The sequence below is a fragment of the Xiphophorus couchianus genome, chromosome 14 (genome assembly GCF_001444195.1).
Source record: "Xiphophorus couchianus chromosome 14, X_couchianus-1.0, whole genome shotgun sequence".
NCBI classification, from domain to species: domain Eukaryota; kingdom Metazoa; phylum Chordata; class Actinopteri; order Cyprinodontiformes; family Poeciliidae; genus Xiphophorus; species Xiphophorus couchianus.
The window spans coordinates 7757839-7781894 of record NC_040241.1 but is presented as its reverse complement, the minus strand read 5'-3'; the positions used below and the strand labels follow the sequence as shown (position 1 = coordinate 7781894).

Sequence of the window (24056 nt, the reverse complement as noted above, 5' to 3'; positions counted from 1 at the left end):
AGCCTTAACTCAATATAGACCTAAGAATTGAAATAAGCTTTCAAAGTTTCCTTTAACAGAGCAGAGAGTATTTAGTTTCATACAGCAAAAACACAAAGTATGTTTTTTAATATCCTAAATAGTCATATTTTACTAGCACATTTCATTCAGTTTAAAGCAATAGTTCATATTTTTCTGAACATGGTTCTGGTTTAAGATCTAGCTACAAATCAGATAAGCAATACATTTACTATTGTCGTCCTAAGAAAAAACTCAAATCCCACAAAATGTCCCAGGAGTTTATAAAAGCCACATTCACTTCAGAGGTTTATTTACATGAAGGTCTGTGACTATTTACAATGGTTCATGATCCATAACGATGATGCAGAACTGGCCAGCGTATTTACCAGATGGAAAAGGAAAGCAGTAAATTAAATACTCTTCATTAAGATACATACTTTTCTATTTAAAGGGCTTAAATGCACATTTTGTGTGTGTAACAGGAAGTTATTTGGACCAGTAACGATGTAAATGTTCCTTTGTCCGTACATTTTGCAGAGGTACTTTCACATGTCCATTTCCTAAATGAATAATTATTGACATCTATGTAAATAACCATCCAAAGGGTTAGAAGAAGCATAAAAAGCAATGATAGCATTAGACACTGTGACACTTTCTAGATTACAGCTATTTTAAAATAGTAGAAGTCAACGTTGGTCTTGACAGTCGATAGCTGTGGTCTATGTGAACAACTAATCTGAATTTCTACTAAATATAACCAGAGTTCCTGCAGATTTTAGCAAGTCAAATTTAAGACTTTTTAATATCTTTTTTATTGCCACCTTGAATTAAATTAAAGACCAAACAAATAACAAATCTAGATGCTAAGCTTTGGGTTGGCAATAGTGAGCCACTGGCAAAGGCGAACGTTGTCTAGTCAACTGGCAATAAATTTTAACTTACCATGATAGATGCAAAAAAGCTAGCTAGCTAACAAGGACACACTAGCAGGTTGTTATTGGTAGCCTCAACCACCTCAAGTCACAGAACGCAAGGAAGATGTCTGAGCGTGACTCAAGCTTTTGCCTGACAGAAATCTCCACATTTTTAAGGCCAACTTACTACTTTCAAAATTAATTTAAGAAAGTTTAAGGCCTTAATTTTAGGTACCTGAATTAAGACCTTTTTAAAGATGTGCAGACACATTGATAGAGACCAGGAAAGGCATTTGCCAGAGACATGATATTAATTACATGTAAAGCCTTTAAACATAGATTTTTAAATTCCAAACCGCTGCATGTTGGTCAGTCAGTTTTGTTTTTCTTAGCCCAGACAAGTAGGTCAAGAACAAGACTTTGCTAGCTTTCATCCACCTTCAGATATCAACAGATTTTGTTACTGAGACGATTTGAACTGTAGCTCAGGGGAAGGTGATTCACATGGAGTGACCTTATCTTTGGACCTATGACCTCAATTAAAAGGAATTATATCCAGCAGGTAAGATATTTATTGCTTATAGCTACTAAACACAAACCCTTTTTGACAGATGTAAGCAATCCCTTCAATGTTTTTGGCAAAGGCACATAACTCCAACGTTTCACTATTCTATCTAATCATATGAGCCCATAAAAACAAGGTAGAAGAGATACAATCTGAAAAATCTGGCTAAAGTAAATGTTGCAAAAAGAATGCATTTCTACTTTCTTCGACATGCTTGGAACACTTTGTCCCCTTATAGTGAACAGCAGCCAACAGAACGTGGCAGGAAATAAGTCCAGTGTGTGAACTCTCCAGAGGACAAAGTCCTCAAGTTCAGGCCCTTCTGAGTGACAACTTCCAGTGGAAAGTGTACCACACATGCACGCCTTCTCCCCTGATATCATCCTTCCTTAACTCAAGAGCAACATCCTCTCTGTATCAGTGCGACTCCTTCCTCCTCTCCTCGGGCAGAGGAACCCGGCTTCGATCCTCTGTGCAACGGTTTTCTGGAAACAGGCCGTGGGAGATCTGACTCTTGTACAAACTCCGAACTGGGTGGAAAAAATCCCCTCATCTGGGGCCGGAACATGTGTTTCAGTGTTCGTTTCCCTTCTTTTGGCAGGTGGACGGGGGGAATGTCAGCGGTTGTTACTCGCGGAAAGGCACACGTGCGAGTGATTTTTCTGCACATGAATGAAGGGGGGGAGGAATGTTAGCTGGTTTCAAGCTAGCAAATTTGAAATCCCCCAAGTGTCAGACGCTAGCCAAACATGAAAGCAGGTGGCAGTGACAGGGATTAGTCAGGCAAATTAAAGAAATTCGCAAAGTATGTACTCTTTTACAAAAAACAACCTTATTAGCACACTAATTCTAGTATTCTAGTGTAATTGGTATAATGTTTCAACATTATCGCACATTAAAAAAAGAGAAAATAGGCGAGGAAATTTACAAATCTGCTTTGTTTTATCTGTTTTCTTTCTGCACTGGACTCACAAAGCAGATTGCACTAAATACATCCAGAAGCAACACCAATGTCAACTCTAGCATAAACAGGCTATGTTTTCACGTTTTTATGTCAGATCACAATTAAAGATTAGCTTACAATAATCTGTGCAAATATATGTATATGTACCAGTTGTTTTTCCTATTTAGTTGTTATTCCTATTCGGTTAATGTATCCATGTTAAAATAAGTTATAGAAACGTCATTGAAACCGTAATAATTAATCGTTTATATTACTTCAGCACCAGTAAGTTTTAAATAAAACATTTTTGTTTAAACTTTTGTTTAAAATATTGTCATACTTTGGCAATCTCATACTAGCCCTCGAGTTAAAATCAACAACAACCAAAAACATTTCACCTCGTTATGTTAGCGACTTCAGCATCAGTGTTTTCTATCTTTATTTAAACAGTAGGAGGTGAAATAAAAAAAAAAATAAAGATGCAGTGAAGATGAAGGCCCCACAATGCGTGTATTGATTGTTTAAGCTGTGTGATTCTGCCCACGTGGTAGCGATACAGGAAGAACCCACGCAGAATTTTGGGAGTTAAGATGATGCATCCCAGCACCACAGAGAGGAGCACCTACACACACGGATCCTTGGGAAGTCAGCTAAAGGAAGACTTGCTTTTCTTTTTTTCTTTTTAAAAAAAAATATCTTTCTTCCTCTCCTTCCAGCCCCGCATCTGGTCTGTGTTTAAAGGGTGTTTCTCTTTCTGTCTGGTGATGCTATACATACTAACTCTCACACACAGACAGACTGCTGGCTGCCTCATGTTAGCAGCCTTCTTGCTTCACTCTTTCGGTCACTCTTGAGGCCCATCATGTAAGCAGGGGAGGGAAACCAGTGTGAAGTCTGTGCAGAGATTAATGCTAAGGTGCAAATCTGCCATTATTCCATCTGGGCGGCGCCTTACTAGTTACTAGTTCTTCTGCTTTTGGCCCAATGCAATCCAAAAATAATTACTTTCTTGTAGAGTTTTGTAAAGTACTAGCCTGGTAGAAACCAGCCTCTTGTTCTATGCTTTGCTTCGTACAGAGCGTCTGGAGTCTCGGCTATTGAGAAACGACTGCTGTGGACTCTGTTGACATTTTAAATTTTATACAATCACTAAAGTTTGAGACAACGTTCAACGCTATAAAGTTTACTACTGCCTTTCTATGCAAATCTGCTCAGTTCTCATCTCTCTTCATCTAGGCTTTCCTCCCATTAAGCACGATTTCTCCTGCAGAATTTCACCCGGGCCAATCAGCAAACAGGAGACATTGTGAAAGATTTTCTGCACTGCTTTAAAGTTGTAGTCTGCCTGTCGTTGTTCAGTCCATGCTTTCAAATATTGAAATAACCTCAACAGTCATCTCAGAAAATCTACGTCATCATTGATATTTTCTGTTTGCTGATTGGCCCGGTTTTGAAATCCAGCCCAATGGAAGAAAGCCCAGACAGAACACTGAAAGGAAATGAGAATAGAGCGAAATTGCGTAGAGCAGCAATGGCCAGATTAGAAAAATACTACAATGCAACTTTATAACCACAAACTTGAATGTAGTTCATTGGACGCATACGGGCCAAAAAAAGTAATATATTGTAATTGTAAAGGAGAGAAGCACTGAATCATTCTAACACATTAATATGAAAAAAAAAAAAATAATAATAATAATAATAATAATAAATCATGCTGCCATCACTATGTTTTATCACAGAGATGGTGATTTCGGGGTCATGTGAAGGAGAGCTGGAGGACGAAGAAATGAATAAATTATTTCCCATCGTTTAAGAACTGACATCACTTGCCTTTTGAGTTTGAACATCCTAGAGTGGTGAGCAGGTAGGCAGAAATGTAAAAATGTTCGCATTTATTCTATCAGTCAGTGCGCCATACTTTAGGTAAAAGGTTGCTCTGTCTACCGTCAGTATTAACTCTTTTCAGTTTCTGAGTGATACTTTGAGATAAAGTCAGAGCAATCATGACAACATAAACTTTATCAGTTATACAAACAATTGAAACTGTGTGATGCTGTCCTGTCAACATGAGCTAAAATCTCTTGGAACTGTTTTTGCCCGCCTCGTTAAATCAACACTGCCAAGATTTAAACCAGTTCTGAAGGCAAACGTTGGGTCCAACCCTGTACTAGCAAGGTGTGCCTAATAAATTAGACAAGTAAGAAAGTGCAATCACACAATTACATGCGCACAGAAGGAACATGCTGAAATTGTGCACTAATTTAGCTACAATTAGTGCTTTACGTCTCAAAATTGTAAGAGTATTATTGCAGATTTTACTATTATTACTATTATTTCTCTTGCTGCCTAAACCTGATGCAAGATTGTCATCAAAATCAACTGTAAAACAATTGAAATACCCTGGTTTCCTTCTTTTGAAGGGCAAATCTGCTTCTGACACTGCAAGGTATCCAGTCCCACTGTGCTGTTTTCTGAGGCTTTCAGAAAAGGACAAAAAACTCAGATTTAAAGGAGAACACTGGTACGCTTCATGAGAAACTTCACACATGCATCCTACAAACATGCAAATGAAATCACTTTTATGAGTCGCTGTAAGCTGAGTCTGTAGATGACTCATTTTTAATACTACAGCTGGGCTATGACATCGGCAGAGCTTTGGAATGAAAACATAAAAACTAAACAAAACATTACACCAGACCGGGAGGGAACACGTGTGACAGGTAAGGTAACAAAACGACAAAAGCACGCAAAGCATCCCTGCACTTCAGCTCACAAGTTCACATTTTTCTCTCCACACCCACGTGCTGCATTCAGGAGCATCCTGGAAACCAGCAAGTTCATGAGTAAAAGTCATGTGCACTCATAAGAAAGAAGGAGCTTGCATGCAGATTTTGACCCATGTAGATTTTTTTCTCTAATCTCTAATTTTACGTCACGTAAACTCAAGTTTCATGTGAGATTTTAATCAATATCCTGTTTCCGTTTTAAATAGAAATTTAAAAGCAACTGAACACAAAAGTACAACGTCTCTTCTTTAACAACAGGGTTTCACCACTCAACTATAAGACTTTTTAAGACTATTATTAATACAATTTAAGACTGGTATCACAACAGCAATGGACAAAAAAGAAATTGCAAATAAAAATATCAAACGGGTTGTCAACAGAAGTGAGCATTTTAGCTAAAATGAACATTTTCCAGCCAAATGGCAATAAATTTGCAATTAACCATGATGGACGTAAAAAAGCTAACTAGCTTTTCCCGAGCTAGCGAGGCTAAAGCTAGCTCGCTAGCAAGAGTATAGCAGCTGGTTTCTAGTAACGGAACACGGTAAATATTTGCGTAAGCTTCAAATTTTGGCATAAATGTAAAGTCCTGTGAGAAAAAAAAATAAGACTACAAACAATGTAAGAGATTAAATAGTCCTGCCACAACCAAATTGAATTGTATTTAAGCTCAACTCATTTCTTTTGAATGAATTTAATATGTCGTACATTTACATACATGAATATGATACTTTTTACCACTTTTTGAGGATGTGCGGAGGCTGAATAGAAACTTGCAAAGATGACACTAAACTCAAGCATGGCTTTGAGCGTGACAACCAAGCAGCTGGAAGCCCGCACACTTACTCCAGGTGAGTTTTGTTTTGTTTTTTCTTGACCTCTTGCACTTTGATATTTATTTATTTTCTTCTTCTTCTTTTCATTTCCTCTTACCTCTTGGCGGGGGCTTGCTGAGCAGCTCGGCGACGTGCCTCTGCAACAGGACCAGTCTGCCCTCCAGCGCGCCGGAGCGGCGGCACACGGACACCAGCTCCCCTTCCAGCTCCTCCAGGATGCTCACCGAGTGCCGGGACAGATCCGACAGCTGCCGCAGCACCGAGCACAGGGACGTGCCGCATACGTCCGCCAGCTCCCCGAACACCTCCGCCGGCAGCCTCCCGCCGCCGCCGCCGCCGGCCTTGCACACATCTTTGGGGAGAATGGTGCGCTTGCAGAACGGCATAGTTTCTCCACAGACTCATACACACTCATAAAAGAGGAGAAGAAGGACAAACAAAAACTCCGATAATTGTCAAGTTATACTCCCGTGGTCCTTCTCCTTGAGACGCATGCTACGGACGGCCCTGGAGGAAAAAGTCCGCATTTGTTGGAGAGGTTTGGAGCAGGCTGTGCGTCGTGCGCACTCATTGTTTTGGACTAGGAGTCAGATTTGTAAATGTGCGTGTGTGTGTATGTGGAGGAGAGTCTCAGCTGCTGCTCGGAATGTTGGACAGAATCTAAGATGAAAGACATCCGGCTCAAACTTCAAAATCAGTGTTTAAAAACGGGCCTTTGGAAATTTTAAATGTATATTTCGATGTGTAAAGAAAAATAAATCCTTAACTACACAAGATTTAAGCTAAAACCTTACATTTCCTGGCCGCGAAGTCAAACAATTTCTCGAAATTTAGATGTTAGAACTTTATAACGACCTATTCATCGGTTTCAATATGTAGACGTAATGATTTCCCCTTTAATATGTTTTGAAAACATGCGCATTTTTAGCAACGCTTCCGAGCGCTCCCCAGTTCCCTTTGGCATTTTTAGCCTGTGTTTCATGCGTGCTTTTATTTTGAAGGCGCCCATCCAGCGATCAGATCTAGTTAAGGCCGTCTTTACTCAGAGCGCAACAGTTTCCCAGAGAAGGGGGGGAGATGAAGAGAGCTGAGGAGGCGAAAGAGGAGGAGAGCGGAGGATGGATGAGGACGGGGTGGGTGGGTGGATGGACGGAGCAGCTCGGGTAAAACGCTGGAGGTGCTGCTCCTCACACAAGAAAAAAAATCATGTGCTACATGCTGAAAGAATTCAACTTTCCATCAGAACTCAGCGTGTAAAAAAAAACGGCAACCAAAAAAAAGGACAGTAAGCAGGGCCGGCAAAAGATTGTGTGGTGCCCTGGGCAGAATCGGATTTCGGGGCCCAACTTCCTGTTAAAGAACGTCATCAGAACTAGCAGTGCTTCACGTGTTACTGGTTACTAATTGGTAAGAGCTGTTTGGGCAGAAGCCAAAGCTCACACACAAAGATTAAATTCATAGAATTAGAGTGTAACTATGGCAACACAAAACAATCAAACAATGAGGATTTTTTTTTTTTTTTCACTTTTACAAAGTAAACTTCCCAATCCCTTTCAATCTTAGGTTTAAATTTTCAACAAGTAAGAATCTTTCATCAACGTGAAAGCTGACGGAACTAATTTAATGCTAATGTTCGCAATAAACAATATAGAAATTTACTTAAATATGTTACAATTCTTGCCCTGCGACAGACTGGCGACCTGTCCAGGGTGAACCCGCCTCTCGCCCGGAACGTTAGCTGGAGATAGACACCAGCACCTCCCGACCCCACTAGGGACAAGGGCGTAAGAAAATGGATGGATGTTAAAATTCAAGCATTTATGGGAGGCAACTGAACCCTAAGCAGCAGCTTAGTTACCCTCTGCCTTAGGCCAGCACACAAAAGATCATTGCTGTAGAAGCTGGCTGCCAACCGAATACTGTATTCAATTATATTGACGGAAAGTTGAGAGGAAGGAAGAAATGAGTCAGAAAAACATGCTGGAGGTAGAGAGTAGTACTAGTTATAAGTGAAATAATCTGCTAGTGAAACTTGCACTCCTGCGGCTCGCTAAAAAGTTACTTGTCAGTTAGTTTTGTCTTATCGTAAGTCTATTAAGATATTTGCACTAGAAACTTGACCAAAAGTACTTGGCAAGATTTTGTGTTTGTGCAGTGTAATTTACTGAGAAACCGAGTTCATCGGCTGGAGGCCGTAATTACCTAAATCAACACGAATGTCAGTGAAATAAAAGCACCAGACTTTTTCCAATAGAATGAATTAAATAAATTACTGCGCTGAACATGTCGCTTTCCTGATGGCATGTTTGATACGCCGCGCTAAATCTGTAGCCTGCAGTTCTCAAGCCATAACCCAGTCCTACCAAAGTGTTCCTGAGTAATTGTGAAATGTCATTAAGAAGAGAATAAACTATATCGTTTAGTCACTTTTTTTTTTAAATTTGCTAACAATATTATAATTTCGAGTCTCACTCCAACCAGCCATCAGCCGCCATGCTTCTGTTTACATTAGTTTCATGTGATTTTGACCCCAGTTTGCGATGTCCACGGAGCTTATCAGACACATCACATCGCACAGTCACAAGCTCCTCGTTAGAAGAAGGGAGGGGAGGGTGTTTGGCTCTTCCTGCCGCCCCCTTCGCCTTTGAAAACATTCTGCTGTCAGCCAGCTCTGAGTGGTTAACCCACATTACCAGCTGCCCACAGAGGATTCTTCTTCCTCCCCACAAAGCGATAACAGGAGCTCAGCTGAGCAAAAATGAGACGGCACACGAGCGGTTGGGAGAGTCTCGTTCATGACGTGGCCCTCGAGAGCGAGTGTATTTTCTGCAGGAAATCCGACGGCTGTCATTTGACCTCACCTCACCCTTTTAAAAGCTGCAGTGCATAGCTTTTATAAACAATATGTTTTATGTTAAAACTGTCACCAGGTAACGACAGTATATCGTGAGACAAATACTCTACGGAAAAAATCGAGCTCCTCTTGCCTCCTCGCTGTGGTGCTTACTGCCATCTGCACAAGTGTGCCATGCCTGGTCAAAAATAACCAATCAGAGCCAAGAGGAGGGTCTTAGCGCTGTCAATCAAGTTCCGCCTTGCTCTCTGCTACACTACAGCTAGTTTCCGACAGTAGAGTCCGCCGTGAATGCTAAGGCTAGTTAGCATAGCCACCAACGACGGCGGGTAAACGGTTTTCCTGTAATGTTAAGTTGTTTCTCCACCATTAGTACATTGAGCAGCTGACTTTGAATCAGACTAAATCTTTCCTGGTTTTTTTTACCAAATTTTTTTTTTCTAAAAATGCATGAAAAAAGGAAGAGGGGTATTTATCTTGCATTTTATTCTAATTCAAAAGTTTGCATAAATATTTTTAATATTCTGTACAATTGAATTCAAATGGTACGACTAACTACAAATGTTTTGGGTAACTTTTAAAAAGCTTCTCACGACAGTTTTCTGTAATTTTGATCCATTCCTACCGAATACAGAACTGAGATTTTTAAAGGGCCTGCACTATGTATTTTCCAGGCATATAGTGCCATTTTACAACACAATCAAGTAACTGTGTTACCTTCAGTTGTTACAAAAATGCTGTATTTATCAAATATAACTTGAAAGAAATTTTACTTACCGATTTAATTCCTTGAAATTGGGCCGTTGTCTCTTTAAAAACTCCTGAGCTTTCTGAAACTCCGCCTTCAGAAAGTCATCACACATCGCTTCTCTATTAACCCTTTAACAGTGTTTTTACTGCGTTGCACTGAGTAGTAGCTCGTATAATGAGTTCAGCAGATGTGCAGCTCCACCAGGTGTTTGCTAATTGGTGCTGGCTAGTCTGAAGGAGCGTAACGGGGAAGTCATGGCAGAGGGCTGCTCTGTGATGGGATAGCTCAGAAACTGCAGCGCTAGGTCCACACAGGTATTTTGAGTGGTTGCCATGGAGATTAAAGAATTTCGCAAACATGCATGAAAGAATTAAGGTAGCACTTCACTTATGTTTTTGATGAAGGATTATGACACAATGTAAAGCTAAAAAAAAGTAAATTTAACATAATACTGTCCATTAAGGAAACAAACTTTGCAGCTTCGGGCAACAGGAAATTGCATCGCAGGAGAAAACAGACCTGTAGAGGTCCACAACTCTCTCCCTGATATCCGGGTTGCTGATGTCACAGAATGAAGCAGGTTGGTTGAGGTGTTGCTTTAAAATACATCCCAAGGTATCCCTATTTAAGAAGCTGTCTTACAGATTTTTCTCCAAACTGTTTGCTTAAATTTAGGCTTGTTTTTTGTGAAGATTGCAGGATTCCTCTATGTCGCCCAATTCACTCAATATTTAACTGCTGTTAAATGGGGGCAAAAAAAAAAAATCAAATCTGTGAAAGGCTAAATTCTTTTCCTTAATCCCATTGTGTCATTTTGAGCCATTTTCTTCCAGTTTATTTCACCATCCCTTTCTCCATTCTCCTCTCCACCCAGTGAAAAAAAACAAAAACAATCCTCCATCCGAAGGCTCTTGAACGTACCCCTGCTCCTTTCCCCCCGGCTAAAAGCACATCTGGTCCTCGGAGCAACTCCCCGCGGGACCCCGTTGGCGATCCCTCCCAGACATGAACTTGGCCTACCTAATGTTTTTGTTCATGCTAGTCTGACTCTGTCATGTGGAGGGCGGTGCGGCAACGGAATGTGGAGGAATTTTAACGTAAACTAGCTTTTTATTGACGCAGTAGAGAGAACATCAACATGAGAAACTTCTGGGAGACGGTGGGGGGAGGACAAAGGGTTACGAGTGAGTTTTTGCAACAGCGAGAGTTCGTAAGGATTGGAGGAAGCGTGGAGCGGCAGAAGGGAGTGGCTGGGTTACATCATCCAAACATCACAGTCCTCAGACCATCGTTTGAGCACGGTTGCACAGCCGAACACTTAGTTAGTATGCCAGCTTGCTGCTGTGTCACCAAATCAATCTATGACCTAGTCGGTGGTTAAGCGATGAAAATTAAAGCAGAAGCCTGCTTTTAATTGTACACTTTTACTGACAATTGTCCCAATCAGCCAACAGTTAGGTAGACCGTCAATCACATGGAAGCAACTGATTAGAAACAGCTGTCCGTACCCAGTCCCCCCTTTCCTCTGCCCTTCACCTCCACCGGCTCCCCTGATGACTGACTTCATTGTTTCAGGAGTCCAGCCCACGTTTAGCCGTAACACAAACTTACTACCACTACTGTGCTCCTATTCTCCTCTATTTATTTTTTTTCTCTACCGGACTTTGATGCCTGTATCCTTCTAGCAGGAGTCTCTTAAAGAGTCACTGGGCTCTTGCTTCAAACCATTTGTTATTCCACCAGACACTCATTCAAAGCCTCTTCAGGTTTTTAGACAAAAGCCTTTATGACATCTTTGGAAAGATGAATTTCTTCTGATTACTATGGCTACATCTGAATCCACTTTGTTTTTCGTTGTTTTTCTTTTTTTGCGCAGTCTTCAATGGCACAATTCCGATCTTTTCACCCCCCCCCAAAAAAAACCAAAAACAAATTTGATCTGTGCCACTTCAATAAAGTGGAACTAGTTTAGATATCCAATAGCTAGGGCGTGCTGTGGTGGCGCAGGGGTTTAGCACACCCCACATTTGGAGGCCTTTGACCCGCGGACGTCGCGGGTTCGGGTCCCAACGACCTTCCTCCTTCAAAAATGGCGCCGGCTCAGCTGGCTGCCTGCAGACGCAGCTCCTGTCGTGTGTGTGTGTTAATCTGTGTATAAAAAATTCTTGCTGTAACTGCGAAATAATTTCCCTGCTGGGATGAATAAAGTAATTCTTCTTCTTCTTCTTCTTCTTTCAAAGCATTTGCAGTCCGAACGGTCGTGTCGCATTTTATGTGGCTTTTATGTGATTGGTGTGAGACATGCGTCATAATTCTGCGCCAGAAAATACCAGATATGGTAAATCAGGACATAAACAATGGCTGAACATTGTAATTATGAACTTATGAAAGAAGTCTGTGTCACTGAAACACATTACAATCCCCCAACTCTTAGCTCTGAATAAACATCCAAACAGACTTCCCTACAGAAATCGCAGTCAAGTTGTGCTTTCGTCTTATTAGCTTCCTTCATCTTGTGATTTTGTGACAATACTGTCGGCTCCCATTGCTAAATAAACGTTAAAATCTTTCCATAAATGACTCCATCCATTATTGCTTCGGTAAACAATGCGCTGTGGTGTGACGTTGGCATTCTTTTTCTGCACATGCGGGTCATAAATCATTGAGTGAATGTCGCCTATGATGGCAACTTGTTTAAATATGGAGAGATAAATTAGTTCAATAAGTATTTTCAGCTCAAGCCTCACACCCAATTATGGCCAAAAAAAAGACCAAATTGACAATAGATGAGGACAACTATAAGTTTTAAAGCAATCATCCATTTACCCTTTGAGGGGTCACAGGGGTCTGGTACCTATTTCAAGCAGTATTTGGTCATTGGGGAAATGGTCAGACTTCATGGGAAGATGGATGGAGCTAAATTCACGGCAGTCCTTGAGGAAAACTTCAAAAGACTGGAGCCTGGGGTGAAGGTTTGTCTTACAGGACGACAACAACCCTAAACACACATCCAGAGCTACAGTGGAATGGTTTATATTAAATTATCCAGTCTCGACCTAAATCCAGTTGACAATCTCTGGCAAGACTTGAAAATCAAGTTCAGTCTGGCTGAGCTTGAGCTATTTTAAAAAGGAGAATGGCCACAAATGTGTCTCAGTGTGGAAAGTCGATAGAGACATAGCGCAAAAGATCTGCAGCTGGAAGTGTAGTAAAAGGTGGTTCTACACATCATGTATCTTTTCCTTCCACTTTTCAATTATGCACTACTTTGTGTTGGCCTGTCCCACAAAATCCCAATAAAACACATTGAGGTTTGTGGTTGCAACATGAGTAATGCACTGTGTATGTCAGCGTCTTGTAGTTAGCTCAGCTGACGTTCATAACAGGCACCACTAGCAGACCAGAGATTATTTAACACCTGAAGATCTGCTATTTAAACGTCCAGTAAACCTCCACCCAGTTAAAATGGTCTCTTGGGTTATGATGAACGCAACTCGGGCCAATAATGTTAAGAAGCTCCTGACTGTGGCCACAAAGAGCTGGTGCTGCTCTGGAATTAGTTCTGGCGGTCGAGAGGAGTTCCCTTCGGTTTTGATAGCGAATGTCAGATTGTTTACGCGGGTGTAGACACGACAACCCTCGGCGCTTGAATAGAAGGCAGAACCAGCATGGAACCAGTTTGTAAAAATAAACACTTCCAACTTGTCAGGCGGTGTATTACACAGAAGCATCTAGGAAGCAGCAAAGAATGTTCAAAAACGACTTGGCAGGCTATGGTGTATACTGTCTGTTACCATCTGTTCCCCAAGGCCTTTTCCCAGTTAGATGAACAGACTGGAACCAGTAAGTGAGAATAAACTTTTTCAACTTCCTAAAAGTGTGAAAACTAATTTCAGCCATTGGTTTAACTGATGCGAAAAGTTCTTATTTTAACTTGTTCCTCCCAGTCGTCTTGACCTCAAACATCACACAGCAATCTCACCCCTCACATCTCCGAGATGGAGAAAGACTTCACATGAAAAGTTTGTTTTGTGTGAAAATGTTGGTAAAGAATAAATCAGCTTTGATGATGTTGCAGCAAGACCGATTTCAAACTACACCACCATGAAGCCATTCAGTTCCTGCAACGTTATGAGCTGTAACATATTACCCAACATGATAAATATTTAATAGATTAAGATTAGTTGGCTAATTTTTTGTTATATTAAATAATTGCATCCATGTTCTAAAAAAAGACGTCAGCTCTAAGGCCTAACTCATAACTCCCACTCTGCAGCCACTGACTGTATATATCAACAGCGAACGTACATCGGAAGAGGCACGCAATGGGTGTCTGTCAGTGCCTTTTACATACATTACTTGACAGATTACCAGATTCAAGCCATGGCTGGTGTTAAGAACTTTGACGCTTCCGAATAGAACAGGTACGAAAACGATCGTCTGACGCGACGCCCTGGAGCGTTCTCCGCGAAACGGTCCAAATGGTAGGAATGCCTGTCCGCAAGGTCTAAGTGCCAAGTCTTCAAGGACTCAAAGGTTTGCCGAGGCCTTTAACGAGTTTCTGAGTCACCTCCTGTGGGTCAATTGAAGTCAGGTGCCTTCCCCCAAGTCAAGACGTCCAGTAAACCTCCACCCGGCTTTAAGTGAGGAGTTCAAGAGTCTTTTATGTCTTCTATGGGAGTAGAGGCTGGAGCAGGAAAGGTGCCGACAAACTGAGACCCCATCAGTAATGTAGGTGCTCCTTTGGTGTGGTAAAGGCAAGAAGCTCCTGAGACTGAGGAAAAAAGCAAGACCTCAATCTACTAGTTCACCTTTAATAAAAAGAGGAATCAAGATCAAAAGAACACCAACTCAAACACTGAAGGCTGAAATTAGTGCCCTGTGCAGGCTGGCTGGGTTTAGGACTGAAAGGCCTTGGTTGAGGTGATTTGGCAAAAATAGGTCTCCCTTTGGGGGCTTTTCAGGCACATCCCAGTGGGAACGGGTCCCAGGAAAGACCCTTAGCTCATTCAAGCAGGGATGTCAGACTCCAGTCTTTGAGGGTCATTGTCCTGCAACGTTTGGCTGTCTCAAGTCCAAAGAAAGCAAATCAATTGACTGAATCACCTTTTCATGCACTCAAGTTCTACAGAGCCCTCCTATTGACTTAATTATGGGATTTAGGTGTGTTGTTGCTGAAATGTATCTAAAGGTTGCAGAGAACTGCAGTGTCACACCTGTGCACTGGAGGAACTATATAGCTCCTCTTGTCCAGTGTAGTTGGGGTGAAGGAGCTTTAGATTATCCTCTAGGTCCCAGTTGCTTCTGTGACCTGATCTTGAACAAGTCTAATGGACTGGGTTATACTGTACATTTGGTTAAACACCTGCCTGGATGCATTTCTCTGTCGGAATTCTTGTGGTGATGCTACAAAGTCTTCCTGCCTTGTGTGTAATCTTATTTCAATGCAATTGTTCCCAATTTTCTAACTGGATGTTTTTCTGTGCATTTCCTCCGCTGCTCATAGCCCTGTTGCCTTTTCTCGCATTCAGCCAGAAGCGCTTCAAAGCCTCCATGTGAATCAAATGTGATTGTTGCCATGCTCACAAAGGCAGACCAGACAGAACCAGAGGAGAGCAAAGCATGCTTCTGGTTAGCTTCATGTTTCACCTCTTCAAAGAGGGAGCCTCTGCGCATGTGTTGCCTGACTGAGATTATCTGTTTATAACGGCTGGTCTGTAGTGGCAAAGCCACCACTTTTGATTGGTTACAAAATACCAACCCCTGGAAGTGGTCTAATTTTTTGGTTTGTTTCAGTTTTAGAGTTATTTCCAATGGAATTGTTAGGATGCTTTGTTTAATCGTGGTTAAGTTTATATAAATGTGATCCTGTTAGCTAGGAGATTGTCACCCTGCTATGTGCTTCAGCACAAACTCCAGCATGAAGATGGATTCGCATTTATCCAGACTACAAATTACATTTGTCTGCAAAGATGGATTACTGAACTACTCGAGCTGTCTGAACGCAGACGGTGTGGAGAGACGGAGCCACGGCCTTCAGAACAGTCGCAGGTTCCTGCTGTGATTGTTGTCAGGTTGTCAGGTTGGAAAGGCAGGGCAGCAAATGAAAGTCACAGAGTTAGACGTGTCATGCTCATCTCAAGCTCTTTGGACTGCACTAATACACACCCTGGCAAGTGAATGTGTAAGCAACATCACACACACACACACTGTGGTGATGTTTGCCAAGCCAGGTTTCCGGAGCGCTTGAGCATGCTGCAACCCAGCGGTCACCATATGGACGGGTACTGAAGTCAGGACGCAGAGACAGTGAGGGATGGGAAAGGGAATCGGAGCATAAGATGTAGGGATAAAGCAAAATATGCCAGGGAGAGGCTGGGCAGGAATAAGGAAGGAAGCATAGAAGGTGACAGAATGTGCTTCTTTTTTGTAGATGGAAGCAGATCAACCCCAAGGCATAAGCAGACTAGGATCCGTCCATACTGAGCAGATTTTCAAACAAATTTGAAAATTTGCTCCTACGTCAACATCCAATATCAATATTGCTGCTTCGGCCAATAACCCATATTTACCCATATTATACTTATACTTCTCTGGCCTTTTGACTTTGTGAATATCTCCATCACTATCACATACTCAAAAAAAAATGGCAATAAGGCGTCGGACGCCATATAGCTCAGTGGTAGAGAAGGTCCGCCATATACAGGCTACAGTCAACACAATTGTCCCCATTTCAATTCCCAGGCCATTTACTTCTACCTGTCCAGCTACTAATGAATAAAAGCTACTAGTGCCAATACAGCCTTTTAAAAAATAATTATATAATGTAGCAATACTGCAAGAGTAGTAATAATTTAACTAGAAATTTAAACTACTCAACTTAATGTCAAACTGAGAAATGTTTAATAGAGCTGAAAATGTCCGAGCTTTGCAGTGGCCATGTCATCGGATTGGTTTCTACCAGGGTTTCTTCAGTTTTAACCAACTCAAATTTAAGGCTGTTTAAGACAATTGTGAATGAAATTTAATACCTGTATTATGACAGAAATTGACAAAAGAAAATCATACAGTTATACAGCAGTGGTGCCAGGCTTTTTTTTTTCCATAGAATGAATGTAGCATTGCATGGGTTGGCAAAGAATGAGCCAGTGTCAAAGACAAACGTCGTCGATAAAGTTACACTTGCCCCAACTGGACACAAAAAAAGCTGGCTAGCCAACTAGCAAGGCTACTTTAGCAGATGCTCAGCTATAGCCTCATCTGTCTCAAGTCACAGAACACGACATGAAGATGTCTGCAAGCAACTCAAACTTTTGCCTGACAGAAAAGTCCTGTGAAAAAAAAATACTACATTAAAGATTAAAGTCTTGACACATTTAAGACCTTTAAGATTTAAGGACTTAATTTTAGATGCATGAATACAAGACTTTAAGAAAGCGTGGATCACTTGCTCCAAATTAAGTCAAATAAAATTTACAGCTGAAGAAAGAACAGCAGGAGATTCTAATAAAAGTGACAAGCACTTCCTCTTTAGTGCTATTAATTTACAAAGGAATCCGAGATGCCCGACACGATTGTTAACCAAAAATGCATTCTGTCCACAGTTAATTTTAGACATCTATTCCAGGGCCAGTAATAAAACAAGTTGTGTTAAATGCACAAAGCAGCAGCGAGAAAGCATGAGCGTTTGCTGCGGTGGCTGGTGGGCGATGTGCTTTACTGGAAACAGGCCACATCCAACTCTGATTCACAGGAAAGCAGAGGATTACTAATGATAGAGGGATGATAAAGTATGGGAGCTAAATAATACCAACAATGGGCAGAACCACTTTGTGGATTATAACAAGCCCTGGAGTTTGGTAGCAGTCTCAGTGGTAGGTTAGCTCACAAGTTACCAGAGACAACGAACACAAGCTGGTGCTTTAAGAGGCCAATACCTGTGTCCTGATGGCAGGCACAGATGCTACATGGTTCTTCAATATTTGGAACACAATACCAAGATCTACACATAACATAATTGGACGTGGGTGTTCAGAATCTACAGGAGAAACTATTTCCACCGCCATCAGTTGTCTGCATCTGCCAAACATTCAAGCCAGTTCTTCTGTGCTCAACTTGTTTTAGTAAGATAAATTCAGGATGTGATCTGGCAGCAGTTGAGTTGAGGAAATGCAGAAAGAGAATAAAATATCGTTTGGTAGTGTAATTAACACTAGCTAGACACTACTAGGTACATATGATCAGCAGCTTGTATGGAAAAAAATCAGACAAGGATTTTCGTCTGTGATTAAAAATTATATGCAACTTTTAGAAAAATATGTACTATATATCTTTTTAAAAGTGTCACCAAGTCATGACAAAGAGAAAATATTTCCACCAATGTAGCATATTGTCATTTTAGAAAGTGAAAGGCACAAAGATTCATTAATGAGTGAAATATTTCAGGCTTAATCACTCATACTTTGCCATACATGTAATATTTGAGACATCAAGTAGTTAAGAATACTATGTACACTATATGTATACATTTACCTTATGTAAAGTAAAGTGCCACAAAAACAATAATTCTTTTGTAAATAAGATTTTATTTGAAAACCAGGGTCAGGCTGTTTGTTTAGGGGCCAGTTTAGCTGCTGCCTTGTTTGGCAGCCAGCCTCTTGTCTCTCTCCTCGGCAATGGTCAGACGGATTCCCTTTCCTCTGGGCACAGACACCCAGGCCTTGTTGCCCTGGAACCAGAAGAGGTCAGATCACAACCATTTAGATTGGTAAAATGGATTCATAATAAAAAAGAAACACATCAAGTACATACCAAATCATTTTATCATCTTGTTTCAAATTATTTTACCCACATATTTTTACCAATTCACTATCTGGAACTTTGCTATGGTGTTTATAGATTTACAGTATGCAAATATTAGCAATATATTTGACAAGAGATTCGACAGGTTTCATAAATTCAAATTTAAGGCTTCTTAAGAACACCATGAATAAAATTTAAGACCTGTATCACAGTATATGTACAAAGGAACATTAAATATTTTATATTGTAGTGCCAAGCTTTTCACACAATGGACCGCATGGGTTGGCAACAGAAGAGCCAGTAGCAAAGATGAACGTCATCCAGCAAAGTGGAAATGTTTTACACTTGAATGGCAGACAGCTAGCTAGCTAGCAAGGGTTTACTAGGGGTAGCCTTATCCAACTAGTCTCAGAACATAATGAAGATGTCTATGTGCAACTGAAGAAAAATAAGCCACATAGACTATATGAGATTAAATTGTCCTTTCACAACAAAATTTAAGAACTGTGATTAACGTATTTAAGGCCAACTTACATATTATCCATAGACTGCAACATTTTAAGACCATTATTTTAGATAATTGAAATTAAGACTTTAAGGATGCACTGACAACCTGTTTGATATAAAGTGTACAAACAGCTGTGTGGGTCATGGAGCTCAGAACTTCTTAGAGGAATTGGTAAGATTTTTTCACTGTTGATCAAAACCATTAATGATCATCATTGCTCCAAAATGACGTGTCTCAAAAAGTCGCCTGAACAAGAATCCAGAAAGTCATTTAACCCAATTTGGAAGTCAAAGACATGAGAAAGCTTGTTGCTTTCAGGTGATTTAATTAACCTGCTTATTTTACATCCCAACACAAAACGAGGACAGTGATGATGACGGTCCAAGTCTGAATTTGCTCACCTTGCCAATGACAAAGATATTGGAGAGCCTGGTAGCAAAGCTGTTGCCTGTGGTGTCCTTGACGTGCACCACGTCGAAGGAGCCGGGGTGACGCTCCCTGTTGGTGATGACACCAATACGCCCCAAGTTAGCGCCACCGGTCACCATGCACAGGTTACCTGGAGACAGGAGAGCAGAAGGAACCGGGTTAAAGTCAATAAAACGACGTTAGAGAGGGAACAGTGGCGTTTGAGTTAAGAGTCACACCTACCAGTGTCAAACTTGATAAAATCTGTGATCTTGCCGGTTTCCAGGTCGATGCGGACTGTGTCGTTGACCTTAATGAGGGGGTCAGGGTAGCGGATGGTGCGGGCGTCGTGGGTCACCAGGTGGGGGATTCCTTTGGTGCCGATGAGGATTTTCTTCACCTTGCACAGCTTGTACTGCAGAGAGAAGAGACGATCCACAGCAGAGTTAGGCAGAGACATTTCTGCTGCTTTTATATAATCGAAAACCAGAAACATTAGGAGTTTCAGGCATTTTATAACAAACTAGTCAATACTTGTCATGCCCAGAGCTGGGCAATATAGCTTCGAAATAAAGAAGTTTTTTTTCTTCTCTGCATTCTTTTCTAAAAGACAAATAAATGGCTACATATATATATATATATATATATATATATATATATATATATATAAATAAATAAATAAATAAATATAGAGTTGTACAATGGCGTATTATGTAGACGTATTATGTCAGGACATTTATTTTAATTACGAGAACATGGTCATAATAATAGAATATAGACAGAATTTTACCAGGATATAGTCTTACATTTAAGAAAAAAGTTGTGTTATTGTATTAGACGTCTCCTCAATTCTCCTAATATTCCCTTCAATCTGGTAATATGACTATTTTTTGTATTATTTTGACTTTACTGTCATATGACTACGAGTATTCTTGTAACACGAGTTTATGCTCTTCAAAATAAAAAAAGAATATCTTTGCCTGACCCTCATATTTCACCATAGATTTAACCCAAATTCATAGACAACACTCTAAACTATGGAAACTCAAGGAGTGAATTGGTGAAAAAATAAAATAATATTCTGATGCTCGAGGCTCGGCTCTCACCTTGGCCTCTTCGGCGGTGATGCGGTGAACGGTGAAACGTCCCTTCACATCATATATCAGACGGAAGTGCTCACCGGTCTTCTCGATGCTGATAACATCTGAAGGAATCAGAAAACATTGTTTAATTTCACACGATTCCGTCGATCAGCCAACAAGAAGTCATAAACAACCACCAACTACAGAGAGAGTGACCCAGTGCTTGGTGGGGGATTTTAGTTAAAACACTGCTGCCTCAATATAACGCAGATATGCAGTGAAGAAATGAGGAGGGATGTTTTTATTTTGTCCACAGCTGACAAAGAATCTCAGGAACCTTAAATAAAAATGAGCAGGAACAACTTTGTTCAATTAGCATCTGAAACTAGCCACCATGTTAATGAGCAGGTGTGTGTGGCGATGATTTTATCATGCTATTCCCTGCTGCCACGTCCGCTTTTAGCAAAAAAAATAATTTGTTCCACTGGAGCTCAACAAGTAAGACCAAATAAATGAGCAGCAGGTTACCTGATAAGTAGCAGATGTGTACTTTAAAATAAAAGATTATCCCAAATAGTTTCTAAAAATGGCCCTCACCTTACATAAAACTTAAAGAAACTTGCATTAAAGACATTGATGCACCTTCAGTTTTTTTTGTTTTTTTTAATAGACCACAAAATCTATACATTTATAGCTTTGGTATATTATAGAAGATAAAGTGTTGAGATTGTTTGGTTTAAATTAAAACCAAATGAGAAAAACGTCACCAAATTAAATCTCTAGTTGACTGGTTAGCTAATCTTCCAACATGTGTTTAATAATATAATAAATCAAGACACCATAAAGCAAAGACTCGCATCACTCCTACATTACTCAAACATCTAGCAACAAAGACAGCTTTGGATGTCAATAATCAGATCTCCTTTAATCTGGATGAAGTAGATGTCAAAAAACAAAGCATATAATTCACTGTGCATCCGAGATGAACTGACTGATCAGATTTTTACTGGAAACTAAAATCAGTACAGATGTCATAGAAGTCTAGCCTGCTAAATGAGTTCAGTGCTTATTTTCTGTAAGGGCTAACCTCATTGACATGCTGAAAAAGAGGGAGTGTTTTTAAGTTCACAGCTGTATTCAGTGAAAAATAAAAAGTCTGATTTTTAACTCACTTGAATTTAAAAATATTTGCTAAATTACTTCCACAAGTGGTTCTTTAGACCTTCCACGTTGGCTATTAACTCGGATCCAATAACATTATTTTTTTTTTAAATTATTTCTGGACACTTTATACTCTTTCTAGTGTTATTTTCCACAAACAACTTCCCACAGAAGAAAACGTATCCATTTCCTTTGCACCGGTTTTAATTCAGCTTACTTAAAAATCTAATAGTAATAAAAGGAGAGTTCTTTAAAGAAAAAAAATCAAACAGATAATTCTCATATTTTTTGACATTTGTCAAAAATTAAGTGGACTTTTACGGGGCATGTCTACATCTACCACCCTCAAAATTACCAGTTGAAAAGAAGCTGGCCTAAACAAAGCATCAGTTAGCTTAAAATTACACTTTAAGCTAACTGACCAGCTTGCATCTAAAATATATTTGAAAACCAAACATTTTAATTGGAGCTCAGAACTTCTTAGAGGATTTGGGTTGTAGAGTTTTCAGCTCACTGCTGATCAAAACCACATATTCATCACCGCTCCCGAAATCACTACATCCCCGGCCCAATGGTTTAACGTCTGAACGCGACCACAATGGGGAGAAAAGAACAAAACAAGTCTCTCTAAACTCACCCATGAATCCAGCAGGGTAGGTGATATCAGTGCGGACTTTGCCGTCGATCTTGATGAACCTCTGCATGCAGATCTTCTTCACTTCGTCGCCCGTCAGCGCGTACTTCAGGCGGTTCCTCAGGAAGATGATGAGAGGCAGGCACTCCCTCAGCTTGTGGGGACCGGTGGAGGGACGAGGAGCCTGGAAGGAGAAAGAGAGAGAGATGTTGAGATGACTAGATGTGTTACTTTCAAACAATACAGATACAAAGCACTTCTGCTTGCTAAAGAGATCTGTCTGTTTTGTAACGCTTCCACAGCAACTGAGCAATGAATTAACATGTCAAACACACACATCCAATCAGTTTTACTCAGTTGAGTTCATAACACTTCATCCAGCCGAGATTTTTATAAGAAATAACAGTGCGTTTACTTACAAAGACTCCGGTGAGCTTGTCCAGCATCCAATGCTTCGGCGCTGCGACGCGCTTCAGGTGCTTCTTCGGTCCTCTTGCCTGGAGGACAGACAACAGAGCCGGTCAAGAGACTGAGAATTCACCCCTCTGAACAAGTTTACAATGATATATTAATCGTCAATGTGCAAAAGCACGTTCTGACAGCACGCTAATTGATACTACATTAGCCCGCAAGCGTTAGCTTGCTGTGTAGCCGTGCCGCTGAAATGAATGCGGGTAGGTACAACCAAAAGCGGCGTAACTATGCTAACGTCACCAATACGTTCATTAAATCATTTTAAAGGACACACCATACATATGAAGTGTTGAATTTTAAAATGAATATTTTTAATATAAGGCGTAATTTGTGGGGAAACTCTTGTACATAACAGCAGCATACCTCTTTCCTCCATTATGCTAAGCTAAGAAGTAGCGGGTTGCAAGTGGCTTTTCAAACCACCATTTAAGACTAAAAATCCCGCCGCTGCCTCACAATTTACAAATCTGCCGTTAGTTAATATGTGTTATTTTACACTAGAACATGTAATGGTTTAATAATGTGAACAGAGAAGGGGATGTTTAGAGATTATCACACAGCAGAATCATGAAGAAAGACAGCTCACCATGTTGGAGTCTGCGGGGAAAAGGACTTCCTCACTTCCGCTAGTGTATGATATCGCCGCCGACGGCAGACTGGGAGGGACGCTAATGTCGAAAGTCGAAAGCCAAAATCCGTTTTAGCTTAGGAAGTCACTTTCTACCTACAAAAGTACATATTTAATAAAACAGCTACCTAAATGTGCCATTAAAGCATTAGTTTTGGAGCATGTTAGCAGATAAATGTTTAAATTTGTCATTAATAAATCAATTTCATAAAAATAAACAACAGTTATAGATATTTCTGCATTAAGCTTCATTATTTTGTGATTGTGTGGTCAGGTGGTTTTGTATATCTGTTAGCTTTCCCCATCAAAGCGAGTTTCCTAAATGCAAGACTCTTTTCATTTAGTCATTTCTAGTGAGATTCAATGTTTTTTGTTCATTTGTTTGGGCGTTTTGTTGTTAGAAATGTTCCGTTCTGATTAAATCTGCATGATTGCATAAACTATTGATTTGCACGCAGAGATGTAGCTGTGCTTGACAGCAACTCTCGGCTATCATGAGATACAGGAAATGTTTGTGACTCATTTTAGTCCTGTTTACATGTATAAAACCTCTGGTGGGACTGCTTTGGCCTCTGCCAAATGACTCCAGCTAATGAACACATGCCAACTCCTTCTCTGAAGGCAGCTCTGCTCCCAAAGAGGCGGTGAATGAACCTGCTCTGGATTCACGCCTGAATCAAATCCCCCCTGTGAGGATGATTATACTT

The 24056-nt window shown here is 40.5% G+C and overlaps 2 protein-coding genes and 2 non-coding genes across 4 annotated transcripts in view; all 4 read right to left on the bottom strand.

The window, feature by feature from the left end:
- The window catches only part of nhsl2 (NHS-like 2), a 128988-nt gene extending 122206 nt beyond the window's left edge, over positions 1-6782 (bottom strand). Inside the window, exon 1 of the mRNA XM_028038177.1 lies at positions 6145-6782. Coding sequence (XP_027893978.1) covers positions 6145-6433 — 289 coding nt within the window. The 5' untranslated portion in view covers positions 6434-6782. The remainder of the gene's footprint in view (positions 1-6144) is intronic.
- An 11435-nt stretch (positions 6783-18217) lies between these two features.
- On the bottom strand, positions 18218-23420 carry rps4x (ribosomal protein S4 X-linked). Its single transcript, XM_028039151.1, has 7 exons — positions 23308-23420; positions 22667-22744; positions 22251-22431; positions 20477-20574; positions 19614-19785; positions 19364-19521; positions 18218-18380 (listed from the first exon to the last, which is right to left on the bottom strand). Exons 1-7 carry the CDS (start codon positions 23308-23310, stop codon positions 18279-18281), a joined length of 792 nt encoding a protein of 263 aa, XP_027894952.1. The 5' UTR covers positions 23311-23420; the 3' UTR covers positions 18218-18278.
- On the bottom strand, positions 19108-19180 carry LOC114158090 (small nucleolar RNA SNORD61). The gene has a single exon (XR_003598342.1). It is a non-coding gene; the product is annotated as a small nucleolar RNA SNORD61 (small nucleolar RNA).
- On the bottom strand, positions 22080-22157 carry LOC114158091 (small nucleolar RNA SNORD61). The gene has a single exon (XR_003598343.1). It is a non-coding gene; the product is annotated as a small nucleolar RNA SNORD61 (small nucleolar RNA).
- Positions 23421-24056: the final 636 nt, after the last annotated feature.

Coding starts and splice junctions, on each gene's coding strand:
- rps4x (XM_028039151.1), bottom strand. Junction 22,432..22,666: donor ACAAGCTCACCGGAGTCTTT/GTAAGTAAACGC, acceptor TTCTCCTTCCAG/GCTCCTCGTCCCTCCACCGG. Junction 18,381..19,363: donor ATATCTTTGTCATTGGCAAG/GTGAGCAAATTC, acceptor TTCTGGTTCCAG/GGCAACAAGGCCTGGGTGTC.